Source organism: Monodelphis domestica, chromosome 6, assembly GCF_027887165.1.
Source record: "Monodelphis domestica isolate mMonDom1 chromosome 6, mMonDom1.pri, whole genome shotgun sequence".
Classification (NCBI taxonomy): domain Eukaryota; kingdom Metazoa; phylum Chordata; class Mammalia; order Didelphimorphia; family Didelphidae; genus Monodelphis; species Monodelphis domestica.
In genome coordinates this window covers 50849315-50863796 of record NC_077232.1, presented here as the reverse complement: position 1 = coordinate 50863796, position 14482 = coordinate 50849315, and the positions used below count along the sequence as shown (strand labels likewise).

General features: G+C 36.2%; 1 protein-coding gene across 6 annotated transcripts in view; it reads left to right on the top strand.

Annotated features, from left to right (window-relative positions):
• The window catches only part of ANO3 (anoctamin 3), a 616473-nt gene that overhangs the window by 371906 nt on the left and 230085 nt on the right, over positions 1-14482 (top strand). For all 6 annotated transcript variants that reach the window (XM_007497186.3, XM_007497185.3, XM_056802002.1 and 3 more), the window contains one exon: positions 11569-11739. In XM_007497186.3, coding sequence (XP_007497248.1) covers positions 11569-11739 — 171 coding nt within the window. The remainder of the gene's footprint in view (positions 1-11568; positions 11740-14482) is intronic.

The following is a 14482-nucleotide window of genomic DNA, read 5'->3' as shown; positions in this document are numbered from 1 at the left end:
CATTTAATACTTACATGTTTGCTGAGTGATTGATCACTGAATGCAAGATGGATGTCATCATTGTAATCATTGAAGTTTTCTCTGGTCTGCTTCTAAAAACTAGAGTTACCAACTAAAACATATAGAAGTCTTGTTATCTGAGTGATCACAAAGGGAGATATATATTCTACTAATGGAAGAGCTTTTCTTGAATAGGGTAGAGCAATGCATTGAATATTTAATATTTGCAGGCAGTGCTTTTTCAGTAAAGTAAATTAAAGAAAATTGAACAAAAGAACAAAAGAATTATTAGGGATGCATTCTCAATATGAGGATATTAAATCTAAGATGACTCTTTTTTAAAAATTTTAAACATTATTTTATTTGGTCATTTCCTAACATTATTCACTGGAAACAAAGATCATTTTATTTTCCTCCCTGCTCCCCCTCCCACCACATTTCCCTCTCCCATAGCCGATGCACAATTCCACTGGTTATCACATGTGTTCTTGACTCAAACCCATTTCCCTGTTATTGGTATTTGCATTAGAGTGTTCATTTAGAGTCCTCAGTCATATCCCCTCCACCCCTATAGTCAAGCAGTTGTTTTTCATCGGTGCTTTTACTCCCGCAGTTTATCCTCTGCTTGTGGATAGTATTTTTTAGATCCCTTCAGATTGTTCAGGGACATTGCATTGCCACTAATGGAGAAGTCCATTACCTTTGATTGTACCACAATGTATCAGTCTCTGTGTACAATGTTTTCCTGATTCTGCTCCTTTCACTGCATCAATTCCTGGAGGTTGTTCCAGTCTCCATGGAACTCCTCCACTTTATTATTCCTTTTAGCACAATACTATTCCATCACCAACATATACCACAATTTGTTCAGCCATTCCCTAATTGAAGGGCATCCCCTCGTTTTCCATTTTTGGGCAACCACAAAGAGTGCAGCTATGAATATTCTTGTACAAGTCTTTTTCCTTATTATCTCTTTGGGGTACAAACCTAGTAGTGGTATGGCTGCATCAAAGGGCATACAGTCTTTTAGCACCCTTTGGGCATAGTTCCAAATTGCCCTCCAAAATGGCTGGATCAATTCACAACTCCACCAGCAACAAATTAGTGTCCCCACTTTGCCACATCCCCTCCAGCATTCATTACTTTCCATAGCTGTCATGTTAGCCAATCTGCTAGGTGTGAGGTGATACCTCAGAGTTGTTTTGATTTGCATCTCTCTGATTATAAGAGATGTAGAACACTTTTTCATGTGCTTATTAATAGTTTTGATTTCTTTGGCTGAGAACTGCCTGTTCATGTCCCTTGCCCAATTATCAATTGGAGAATGGCTTGATTTTTTTGTGCAATTGATTTAGTTCTTTGTAAATTTGAGTAATTAAACCTTTGTCAGAGGTTTTTATGAAGATTGTTTCCCAATTTGTTGCTACCCTTCTGATTTTGGTTACATTGGTTTTGTTTGTGCAAAAACTTTTTAATTTGATGTATTCCAGATTATTTATTTTGCATTTTGTAACTCTTTCTAAGTCTTGCTTGCTTTTGAAGTTTTTCCCTTCCCAAAGGTGTGACATGTATGCTATTCTGTGTTAACCTAATTTTCTTTTAGTTTCCTTCTTTATGTTCAAGTCATTCACCCATTTTGAATTTATCTTGGTGTAGGGTGTGAGGTGTTAATCCAAACCTAATCTTTCCCACACTGTCCTCCGATTTTCCCAGCAGTTTTTATGAAATAGTGGATTTTTGTCCCAAAAGCTGGGATATTTGGGTTTGTCATATACTGTCTTGCTGAGGTCACTTGCCCCAAGTCTATTCCACTGATGCTCCTTTCTGTCTCTTAACCAGTACCAAATTGTTTTGATGACTGCTGCTTTATAATATAGTCTGAGATCTGGGACTGCAAGACCCCATTCCTCTGTATTTTTTTTTCATTATTTCCCTGGATATCCTTGATCTTTTGTTCTTCCAAATGAACTTTGTTATGTTTTTTTTTCTAAATCAGTAAAGAAAATTTTTGGAAGTTCCATGGGTATGGCACTAAATAGATAGATGAGTTTGGGTAGGATGGTCATTTTTACTATATTGGCTCGTCTTACCCATGAGCAGTGAATGTTTTTCCAATTGCTCAAGTCTAGTTTTAGTTGTGTGGAGAGTGTTTTGTAGTTGTGTTCATATAGTTCCTTGTGTTTGTCTCAGGAGATACATTCCTAGGTATTTTACTTTGTCTAAGGTGATTTTGAATGGGATTTCTCTTTCTAGTTTTTGCTGCTGAGCTGTGTTGAAGATGTATAGAAATGCTGATGACTTATGCGGGTTTATTTTGTATCCTGCAACTTTGCTAAAGTTGTTGATTATATCAATTAGCTTTTTGGTTGAATCTCTAGGATTCTTTAAGTAGACCATCATGTCATCTGCAAAGAGCGATAACTTGGTCTCCTCCTTGCCTATTTTGATGCCTTCAATTTCTTTTTCTTCTCTAATTGCTACTGCTAGTGTTTCTAGTACAATGTCAAATAGTAGAGGTGATAATGGGCATCCTTGTTTCACTCCTGATCTTAATGGGAATGGATTTAGTTTATCCCCATTGCAGATGAAATTCGTTGTTGGTTTTAGATATATACTGTTTATTATTTTTAGGAACGACCCTCCTATTCCTATGCTTTCTAGTGTTTTCAATAGGAATGGGTTTTGTATTTTATCAAAGGCTTTTTCTGCGTCTATTGAAATAATCATGTGATTTTTGTTGGTTTGCTTGTAGATATGGTCGATTATGTGGATGATTTTCCTAATATTGAACCAGCCCTGCAGCCGTGGTATAAATCCTACTTGATCATGGTGGATGATCCTTCTGATCACTTGCTGGAATCTTTTTGCTCATATCCTATTTAAGATTTTTGCATCTATATTCATCATGGAGATTGGTCTATAATTTTCCTTCTTTGTTTTTGACCTGCCTGGTTTTGGAATTAGTACCATGTTTGTGTCATAAAAGGAGTTTGGTAGAACTCCCTATTTGCTTATTATGTCAAATAGTTTGTATAGTATTGGGATTAACTGTTCTCTGAATGTTTGATAGAATTTACTTGCGAATCCCTCAGGCCCTGAGGATTTTTTCTTAGGGAGTTCTTTGATGGCCTGTTGGATTTTATTTTCTGATATGGGATTTTTTAAGAATTCTATTTCTTCTTCTGTTAGTCTAGGCAGTTTGTATTTTTGTATGTATTCATCCATGCCACCTAGATTGGTGTATTTATTGCCATATAATTGGGCAAAGTAATTTTTAATGATTGCCTTAATTTCCTCTTCATCTGAGGTGATGTCCCCCTTTTCATCTTTGATGCTGTTAATTTGCTTTTCTTCTTTCCTTTTTTTAATTAGATTGACCAGTACTTTGTCTATTTTGTTTTTTCAAAGTACCAGCTTCTAGTCTTATTTATTAAATCAATAGTTCTACCACTTTCAATTTTATTAATTTCTCCCTTAATTTTTAGGATCTCTAGTTTGGTTTTCTTCTGGGGGTTTTTAATTTGGTCGCTTTCGAGTTTTTTAATTTGTATTTCCAATTCATTGTTCTCTGCTCTCCCTAGTTTGTTAATATATGCACTCAGGGATATGAATTTGTCTCTGATTACTGCTTTGGCTGCATTCCAAAAGGTTTGAAAGGATGTCATGCCATTGTCATTTTCCTCAATGAAATTATTAATTGTTTCTATGATTTCTTCTCTTACTAAATGATTTTGGAGTATCATGTTATTTAATTTCCAATTAATTTTTATTTGGTTTTCCATGTACCATTACTGATCATTATTTTTATTGCCTTGTGATCTGAAAAGGCTGCATTTATTATTTCTGCTTTTCTGCATTTGTATGCCATGTTTCTGTGACCTAGTGTATGGTCAATCTTTGTGAATGTGCCATGTGGTGCTGAGAAGTTGTATTCCTTTTTGTCCCTATTTATTTTTCTCCATATGTCTATTAATTCTAATTTTTCTAAAATTTTATTCACCTCTTTTACCTCTTTCTTATTTATTTTTTTATTTGATTTATCTAAATTTGATAGTGGTTGGTTCAAGTCTCCCACTAATATGGTTTTAGTATCTATTTCTTCCTTCAATTCTCCTAGTTTCTACATTAGAAATTTGGGTGCTATATTATTTGGTGCATAACATGTTGATTAGTGATATTTCCTCATTATCTAAAGTCCCTTTTAACAAAATATAATTACCTTCCTTATCCCTTTTAATCAGGTCTATTTTTGCTTTGGCTTTATCAGATATCATGATTGCCACTCGTGTCTTCTTTCTGTCAGTTGAGGCCCAGAAGGTCTTACTCCATCCTTTAATTCTGACCTTGTGGGTATCAACCCACCTCATGTGTGTTTCTTGAAGACATCATATGGTAGGGTTTTGGATTCTAATCTATTCTGCTAATTGTCTAAATTTTATGGGTAAGTTCATCCCATTCACGTTCAATGTTATGATTGTCACTTATGGACTCCCTGGCATTTTGATATCCTTCCCTAATTCTAACCTTCCTTCTTCAGCTCTACCTTTTAATCCAGTGATTTACTTTAAATCAGTCCCCCTTGTCCCTTCCCTTGATATGTTTCCCTTTCTAGGCCCTCTCTTTTCATTCCCTCCGCCTTCCCCCTCTTCTTCTCTCCCTTTTTTGTGTTCCCTCCCCCCTGCCCTCCTTGGTTTTCCCTTCTCCCTACCCTTGTTGGGTAAGATAGAATTCAAGATCCCAATGAATCTGGATGTTCTTCCCTCTCAGAGTTGATTTCTCTGAGAGTAAGGTTTAACTAAAAACTCTCTTCCTCTCCTTCTTATAGGAGTTTTCTTCCCCTCCCCTTCCAATGTGAATCCTTGTGTGAGAAAGATTATTCTATTTGGTTTTTCTTTCCCCCCTATTTACACATTATGTTTTCCCCATATGTTAATATACATAGATTGATATAAATGTAGTCTTTATAGAAGAGAGTTTGAGTAAAAGAAAAAGATGACATTTTTCTCCTTTTCCCTTTCCTTCATATTTACCTTTTCAGGTATTCCATGCTCTTTATTTTTTTATATCGAACTTTCCACAGTGCTCTGGTCTTTTCTTTGCAAAAACTTGGAAATCTTCTATTTTGTTTAATTCACATACTTTCTTTTGGAAGTATATAGTCAGTTTTGATGGGTAGCTGATTCTTGGTTGAAGACACAGCTCTCTTGCCTTTCTGAAAATCATGTTCCATGCCTTACGGTCATTCAGAGTGGTACTTGCAAGGTCTTGTGTGACTCTGATTGGCATTCCTTTATATCTAAATTGTCTTTTTCTGACTTCTTGTAAGATTTTTTCTTTTGCTTGAAACCTTTGGAATTTGGCAATTATATTCCTGGGAGTTGTCTTTTGGGGATTTAGTGTAGAGGGTGTTCTGTGAGCTCTTTCAGTGACTGTATTGCCCCCTTGTTCTAGGACCTCTGGGTAATTTTCTTTGATTATATCTTGTATTATGATGTCAAGTTTGCTGTTTATTTCTGGCTTTTCTGGTAGTCCAATTATTCTTAAATTGTCTCTTCTCCCTCCACTTTCCAAGTCTATGACCCTGACAGTGAGATATTTTATGTTCTCTTCTAATTTCTTGGTCTTTTGACTTTGCTTTGTTAATTCTTGCTCTTTTACATGTTTGTTGTCTTCCAGTTGCTAATTCTGACCTTTAAAGCCTGGTTTTCCTTTTCAGTTTGGTCAAACTGGTTTTGTAGATGTGTGAATTTCTTTTGCATTATTTCCCACTTTTCCTCCTAGAAGGCTTCCATCTTTTTTATCTTTTCATATTCAAGTTCTTCATGGGTTTGTGGAGAGTTTCCATTTCCTTTGGAAGGTTTTGGAGCATTTGTTTGTGTTTCCTCTTCTATCTCCTCTGTATTTTGTATTTTTGCTCCATAAAATGTGTCCAAAGTCACCCCCTTCTTCTTGCTTTTCTTGGCATTTTGAGGCTTTTCTGTGCTGTTTTTCATCTCTATCTGAGTTGGGAGGACTAGCTTTTCTTATTTCTGTCTGGTGTTCCGAGGCTTTAGCCCCAGGCAAATTGTCCATTTTATGCAGTTGTTGTTCTGTCTTCCTGGGGAAGCCAGGAATTGCTGGTGTTTCGGTGTTACTGCCCTCCTCAGTTCCCTCCTGATGCTTCTCTGTTGCCTTACTTCCACGCTCTGACACTGGCTTGGCACTCTCCACAAGGTATCTCAGTGCCTTTGTGGGCCAGAAGCTGGCCAGAAGAGCCTGCACTCTGAGCGGGGAGGGGCTGCCGCTTCCTGGAGCTCCCAGTGCTCCTGATAGGATTAACTTCAGCTGGGTTGGACTGAGTATGCCCTGAAGCAGGGACCTTTCATGAGTCTCGGATGGAAGGATCCAGCCGGGGGGCTACAGGTTCCCCACCCCCATCTCTCTCTGTTTCCCTGCTGTCTGTGTTGGGTGTCCCAGTGACTGAGTCAGGATGTTTTCAGGATGCGGCCTTCAGAATAGCCGGCCCTAAGGTCCTTTTGCAGGCTCTGAGGTTCCTGCTGCTGCCTCAGACTCAGCACTCTGGGTTGGGGGGGATGGGTGCTGGGAACTTCCTTCTGTCTACCCCTTAGATCTGAGTGATCTCGGGTTCTGGCTTTTGGGGGGCTGTACCTTTTGATCCAGGTCCAGGAGGAGGATTCCTGGGACCTATACTGTTGTTCATTTTGAATTTCTGTGCCCTAAGAGCATACAATTTGAGATCAGTAAGGAAGGGTTTCTGGAGATCTGAACTTTAGATTTCTCTAAGCCGCCATCTTGACCGGAAGTCAAACCTTCCTGTTTTTAATCATGTATACTCCTGATAATATCTTTTATGCTATTTCTCCTGTATAAGTTATCATCAGTAATGTTTCAGAATGCTTACACCCACCATGCCTCTTTCTTCTAGAATTTAGACATACACAGAAGTGGGAGATCACAAAATTTCTATTATACAGAGTTTTTGATTTATTTAACTTGTTTTCTAATTTTATATAGTTTTTTCTTAATCATTTTTATTTTTTAGATTATAATTCAATACAATTTTCTATAAATATTTTCTGACATTTTGTAATCCATGTTTTCTCTCTCCCTTCTGTGTAATATATATTCTTTAAAAGTACTACTTGTTTTAGTTTATTTCTTGAGAATTCCCGTGTTGTGGTTCCAAGGATATTTCTATTTAGCAGAAAAGATGATTATTTCTCCCCTTATCACATTATCTCTCTTTTTATTTATATGTGTAGGTGCACAAGTACATGTGCTTATTTCCAGAATCTTCAGGATTTCAGGTTGCAAGAAGACTATAAACCCACCAGTGAACTTGGTTTATATAAGATTAATGAAGCTTTGAAATAGCAATGGCTTAATGGCTAGAGATCTGGCCTTGGAGTAAGGAAGACCTTGATTCATATGGCCATGTTCAAATAATTGAAATCTTAGCTTCCTCCTGGAAGTTCAAAGTCTTCAAATGATGGAAAAGTTACCAAATAGCCCCATCTTCATTCTGGGTCTGGAGTTAAAGGTCCTGCTCTCAGATCTCTCTAATGACCCCCAAAATATGTATAACCTTAGAGAAACCATTAAACATTTCTGTGCCTCAGTTAAGCCATCTGCAAAATCTGAGAGTTGAACCAGAGATCCCCTGAGGTCCCTTCAGACTCTAGATTGTAGATATTATGATTGATGAAGAATGTTTTTCTATTGAGGTTGCCCCACACTAATGAAATCCCAAATCTATATGCACAAATATACTTTCTCTAAAGTAAAAAAAAATGGTCAATTCCTTAAGCTAAAAATTATATTCTGTTTTCAGGTTTCACTATCTAGATTCTCTCATATCTTTGAAGATAAATTCAGATATGTAATTCTGTGGGCACTGTACCATAAAATAAGTGTTCTCTTTAAGATTTCCTTTGCTCAGAGTTAATCTCTTAAAGCTAAATTGACTCCTTTGTGTATGAACAGGAATGAAAGAACTTGATGAGAAGACTCAGGACCATCTCAAAAGAGGATTTATTAAAGCCATTTAAAGTATTTAGCCTTGGGAGAAGAACACATGAGGTTGATGTATTTAGAATTTTATACAAGTTTAAGGATCATAATTTTAGACTTGAAGGAATCTCGGGGGTTGTTAAGTTTCTATCTTCTAATTTTACAGATGATTGAATTTTAGCACAGAGGTTGAAAAGAAGCTCAATGTCAAATGTCTAGTAAGTATCTGAGATAGTCTTCAAACCTAGATTCCAGCATCCAACTTGGGTGAATCCAGGTCACAGAAAGGAGGTTATGATTCTATATGATATTAGCGAGGAGCATTTGAACCAATCAAGAGAATATTCTTCATACTATTTTCACTTAAAGAAAATCTTTCTAATAATATAATTATCAACTATTAAATGCCCACTATTTGCAAAGCACTATGATAGTCAGTGGTTATAACATTCCCTGTCATTAAAATTTGCATTGTCCCAAAGAAATCATGTAAAACAGAAATCAATGCATTATCTTTGCAAATAGGAGAGAGAATTAAAGACTTAAAGGGCCATGAAATACTTTTAAATTGGGCTAGCATTTGAGCTGAACCTTGCTAGAATCTAGGGACACTAAGAAATGGAGATAGAGACAGGGGACAATCAATGAAGAGATACAGAGGTCTAAGTAGACTATATCAGCAAGAAAATAGAATAGAATAATATGAAATGTCTATAAAGACATAATAAGGGGTACCTAGTGACTAAGTGGATAAAGAGCCAAATCTGGATATGGGAGGTCCTGGATTCAAATTTGACCCCAGACATTTCCTAGACATGTGACCCTCGACAAGTCCCTTTACCCCTGTTGCCTCACCATTACTACTCTTCTGCCTCAAAATTAATACCTTATATCAATTCTGAGATGGAAGATGAGGGTTTATTTGTTTTAAACAAATACAATAAAAGGCTTCAAAGGCAAGACTAAGAAGCTTATATTTTATTTAAGAGACATGGGCAGACATTCATTTTAGGAAGGTCACCAAGGCATTGTACGGAGGATGAATTGTAAGGGAAATGGCTTCAGCAGGAACAAGTAAAAAACCATTACAGTGGCATGAGTGAGAACTGTTGAGGGCCCAGATTGGGTTGGCATCTTTGTGGATGGTGAGAAAAGGATATATAGGAGTTATTAGTGAGATAAATGGGGGAAAGGATAAAGAACAGGAAATGAAGGAGCCAGAGAAAACTGTCATAGAATGAAATAGTCTGCTTTTAATACAGCGAGTTTCCTGTTACATAAAATGATTCACTCTCTATCCTTCACTCCCACCAGAGGTCCATCTCTCATTTCTCTGTCTTCACACTGGCTATTTCTCCCTGGTTTGAGCATAAGGTTGTATCTTCAAAAATGCTTATCTTCCTTCAAAGCTCAACTCAGTTTGCCATGCATATATTGGGTCTTTCTTTATTTCTTCGCCCTGCCCCCTCCCCTGTTGCTTCAAGAATATTCCTAGTACCTCCTCTCTTTGCTGAAATTACCTTACATCTGTTTTTCAGGTTTCCTACTTACCTATATATGTACAAGTGGTTTCCGTTAATAGAATTTAAGCTCTTTTAGGGCACAGATTGTTTTATTTGATGCTTTGTATCCCTAACCCTTTTTACAGGGTATATAAAATAGAGGGTAATTAATAAATGCTTGTAAATTGATTAACAAAATCAGAAATATGGCAGTCCCCATTCCTGAAACAGGACCAACTATCTAAAATTTTTAATTTGCTATACTTATTTGCTAGCCTTTTAAATAAAAAGAAACATTAACTTTAAGAGAACCAAATAAACTAGAGAATTCACTCTAAAATCTATATTTCTTTTTATTTAATACCTCCACTAATGTCCTATTCCAAAATGTTATGCTGATAGGAAGGACTGGAACATCTATGTCAGTCAAGTGAAGGCTCTTCAAAGTCATATGCATCTGGAAAGACTTTGAATAGAAACCCCATGATGGGCTTTATTTTCATTTTCCAAAGACCAGCCTAGACAGTTTTTAGAGGAGGAAATCAAAAATGTCAACAGTCAGGGGAAAAAACCCAACAGTCTTAATTAATAATTAGAGAAAGGAAAATTAAAACAACTCTGAGATATCAGCTCACACCCATCAGATGGGCCAAGATGCCAGAAAAGGAAAATGACAGATGCTGTAGAGGATGTGGGAAAACAAGTAGAGTAATGCACTTTTACTGGAATTGTGAACTAGTCTAAACATTCTAGGGAATGATTTGGAACTGTGCCCAAAGGGTTATAAAGCTAGGAATATCCTTTAACCCTGCAATGCCACTACTAGTTTTATATCCAAAGGAGATCAAAGAAAAAGGGAAAAAGACCCATGTGTACAAAAGCTATTTATTGCAACTCCTCTGGTGGCTGTAAAGATTTGGAAACTGAGGGGAAGCCCATCAATTGGCCAGTGGCTGAATAAGGTACAATATATAATATATAATAAAGGAAGTGAGTAGGAATAGAAAAACACTCTACATAGTAACAATATTATGAAAATAATCAACTGTGAAAGATGCAGTAACTCTTGGAAAACTAAAAAAAAGTGTGTGTGGGGGTAATTAAAGAAAACTCTGTCCAAGAATTAAATAATTGTTCATTTGTTTTTTTTTTAATTTAGTGAATTCCCTGTTTTCCAACCTGAATTACCTCCTATCTTTCATTCCCACCCAAAGAACCAACTCCATCTTTTTGCCTGTACACTATTTCTCCCATAAGTACAGTGATCCACAATTCCAAAAGTCTAGTGATATTAAATATCTACCTCTATATAGATACTGATAGACTCAAAAGTAAATAAGTTTTGTATGATTTCATATATATAATTGATATTGTATTTTTGCTACTTCACTGGGGAGGCAGATAGAAAGAGAAAGACAATTTGACACTGAAAATAAAAAAAAAAATATTTTTAAATAAAAGATCCCTCTAGTTAAGTGTGGAGAGAGAAAGCCACCAATTTTTGACTCTTTAAGAGCCATTCATGAAGTCATTGGATTAATGTGTGAAGTGGCTGGGATCTCACATGGTAAGTATTAATATAACCAGAAAGATGTCTCTGAATGAAGTCTGGAACAAATGTGTTTCATTTAATTCAAGTCTGATTAGTTGTTGTTGGGTTTTTTTTTTTGTTTGTTTGTTTATTTGTTTGTTTGGTGGGAGTGGGTTGGTCAATATTGCTGTGATTTTATTACATAGAAAATATCCGATCTAGAAATTCTCTTGAGTAATGCAAATCACTGTCTATTCTGAAACTTGGACTTTTAGAGAGCTTTCTGGGTCACTAATAATTAAATGACTGGCCCTTACTTTTATATTCACTGTAAAGGCAACATTTGAAAACAGAAAATCCTTCTGCGTTAGCTTGCCATTCCCAATTCTAAGCTAATACTCTCTGGCTAATACACAACATAACTACCTTTTTAAAAGATACTAATAGCAATTTTTAAAAAAGTAATTGTTTTTTTTTTCCTATTTATACTTCTTGTTACTCATGTTTTCCATTTGGATGTTTCAGGTATGAACATGAACAAGAATGAAATAAAGAAAGAACAGCCCTTGAAGCCCTCCAGGAGTCAGACTCATCCTCAGAATCTGAGTAAACATTCTTCATTTAATTCCCCAAATCAGATACAAGCACAGCTTTTCAGCGCAGGACCATCAGCTTCTCATAAAATAGCAGAGCATGGTAAGCTATTTCTTTATCTTTGGCTTATCAGAATGAAAAAAAAAGTTCTATTACAGGTGATATTGGCCCTTGTAAACTATCTTGAGATCTAAGTCAACAGCAAACCTGGGTTCAATCAGAGGCATGGTATTTTCAGAGGAATATTGAGAATCTTTTACACTAAAGCCCAGAAGCTACCCTGCATCCTTGAAACTTGGGCTAGCAAAGTCAAAGTTCTCTTTGGTTATACAGAGCTGGAAAATCTCAAAGCCTGAGATTATAAATGAATTGTATGTCTATTCTCTGAATACCAACCTAAGCACAAAATGTGAAGATTCTCAGAAGACTGGCTATTGGGTGATGATATTTTTCAGCTGTGGCAACTGATGAAAATGACCTACTAAGGGGTAGAAGGTTTGTTATCTTCATGAGTGGATGGAGAACCTACATAGATGAAATCTATTGGTGTCAAACAGGAGTTCTTAAGCTATTCTTTGGCAGTCTGATGGAGTTTATTGATTCCTCCACCAAACAACATTGGTGGCCTATATTCACCAGTGATGGAAATACATTTAAATTAGAGGTTAGTGAAAATAAAGATGAAATTCTTTTCCCCATCTAATTTTACTCTGTGGTTTATTTATGAGTCTCTTAGAGATCTGGACTCAGTTAAAAATCCCTAATGTAGCATGTTCAGGGGAAGGTCACCAAAGAAGTGAAAGGTCTGAAATCTGTGACAGGTATTTGCAAGGTGAAAGAACCAGTAAACTTTGTTTCTTTCTAAAGAGAAATTGCACTTGGACGGTTTGTGGACCAGCAGAGCTTCAAAGGACCTTAAAAGAAACCTACTCCAACTCCCAGCTCCCTAAACCAATGAAAACACAGACTCACATAATTTCCATAGTATTAAGTATCAGTACTAGTCCTCTAACTGAAGTAAATATTCTTTCCATTATAATAAAACAAAAAGTAGTTCTTTCTTACAGTTAAAGACTTCCAGCATTGGAAGGTACCATATCATAAAAATAATGCTTCTTGTAAACAAAAGGATTGTGACAGTCTTCAAACTTTGGTTCAAAGGGGGTAAACTAAATAACTGGTTAGGTCCCTCCCAACTCTACAAATTTATGATGACTATTCAGTAATTTTCTCAGACTTCCTTTATTATATTTTTTTAGTAATTTTATTTAGCGTATTTTATTATATTTTATTTAACATATTTATTAGCATATTTTATTTAGCATTTTAGTATATTTAATATCCTTTTATGTTTGATACATATAGAATTATGTAGAATGCACTAATATATATATATATATATATATATATATATATATATATATATATATATATATATATATATATATACTTTGAGTAGAGTAGAAAGCTCTTATCTCCTCTCTGCTCCTCCACTTTTCTGATTTCTTTCTATTAGATTTTTAAGGGCAGGGACAGTTTTTACTTATTCTTTGTATCTCGAGTGCAAAATATACTGTCTGAAAGCACTTAGTAAGCATTTTTTATTAATACAAGTTTCAGAAGGAAGTTTTAATAATAGAGAGCTAGTTTGAGATCAGTCATAGGGTCAAGTCCCACATCTAACACATAAGTGCTGGTTCTGTGATCCTGAGTAAGTCACTTAACTCTCTAAGACCCCTAGAAAGTTCTTCAAGATCTGTGGTTTCATTGGTTTAGGAAATTCTTAGTGGGGAAATTCCTTAAAAGCCCCTAATCTAGCATATTCAGAGGAAGGTGACCAAAGCAGTGAAAGGTCCAAAAGCTGTGACAGATATTTGCAAGGCGAAAGAACCAGTAAACTTTGTTTCTTTCTAAAGAGAAATTGCACTTGGATAGTTTGTGGACCAGCAGAGCTTCCTAGGATTTTGCAGATGGAAAAGACCTTAGAAGAAATCTACTCCAACTCCCAGTTCCCTAAACCAATGAAAACACAGACTGTCACATAATTTCCATAGTATTAAGTAGCAGTACTAGTCCTCTGAATGAAGTAAATATTCTTTCCATTATAATAAAACAAAAAGTAGTTCTTTCTTACAGATAAAAAAAAAGTACCTACTTTGCATTAATATAAAGAGTTTCTTAACCCAGAGTTCCCTAAACCAATGAAATCACAGTTCTGATTATTTTTTTAACAGGAGGAACTTAATCCTTTTTTAGGCTACTTTAAGGACTAGTGACTGTGGTTGGAAATGCAGATTGTTAGTACCAGTTATAACTCTAGGACCATAATTCTAAGACTCTCTCCCAGTAAGAGTCAATTCTGAGGTAGACTAGTCTCTGGAGTTGTTTAGTCTCAGTATTTAGTGGGAATGGGAACTCAATGGGAGTATAAGGGGTGGACTGTAATACAACAAACAAATTGGAATTTCCTGGCAAATGTCAGTCTCTAATAGCACACTTCTCACTTGGCCACTCTTAGCTTACTCAATTTAACTAATGAGTACTACATAGAAACGTTGGCCCACAGGTAGATTTTTGGTTTCAAGAGTGTTGGTTGTTCTACCACGTGGCCCTTCCTGTCCTGTGTAAAAATCATCCACATCATGCTGGAGGCTTCCACACTCACCTCTTCTCCTCCTTGGTAAGCAGGATGAGTTTAGAGACAGCCCCCACTGCATAGTCAGGAGTTGGCAGCTATGTCAGACTGAGAGCGTGAGAGTTTAGTCTAGCAACTGAGCCAGTGGAGCATCGAGTGGGCTGATTTTAAGGACAAGAATGATTTGGCGAATCGGGTAACTGAGAATCA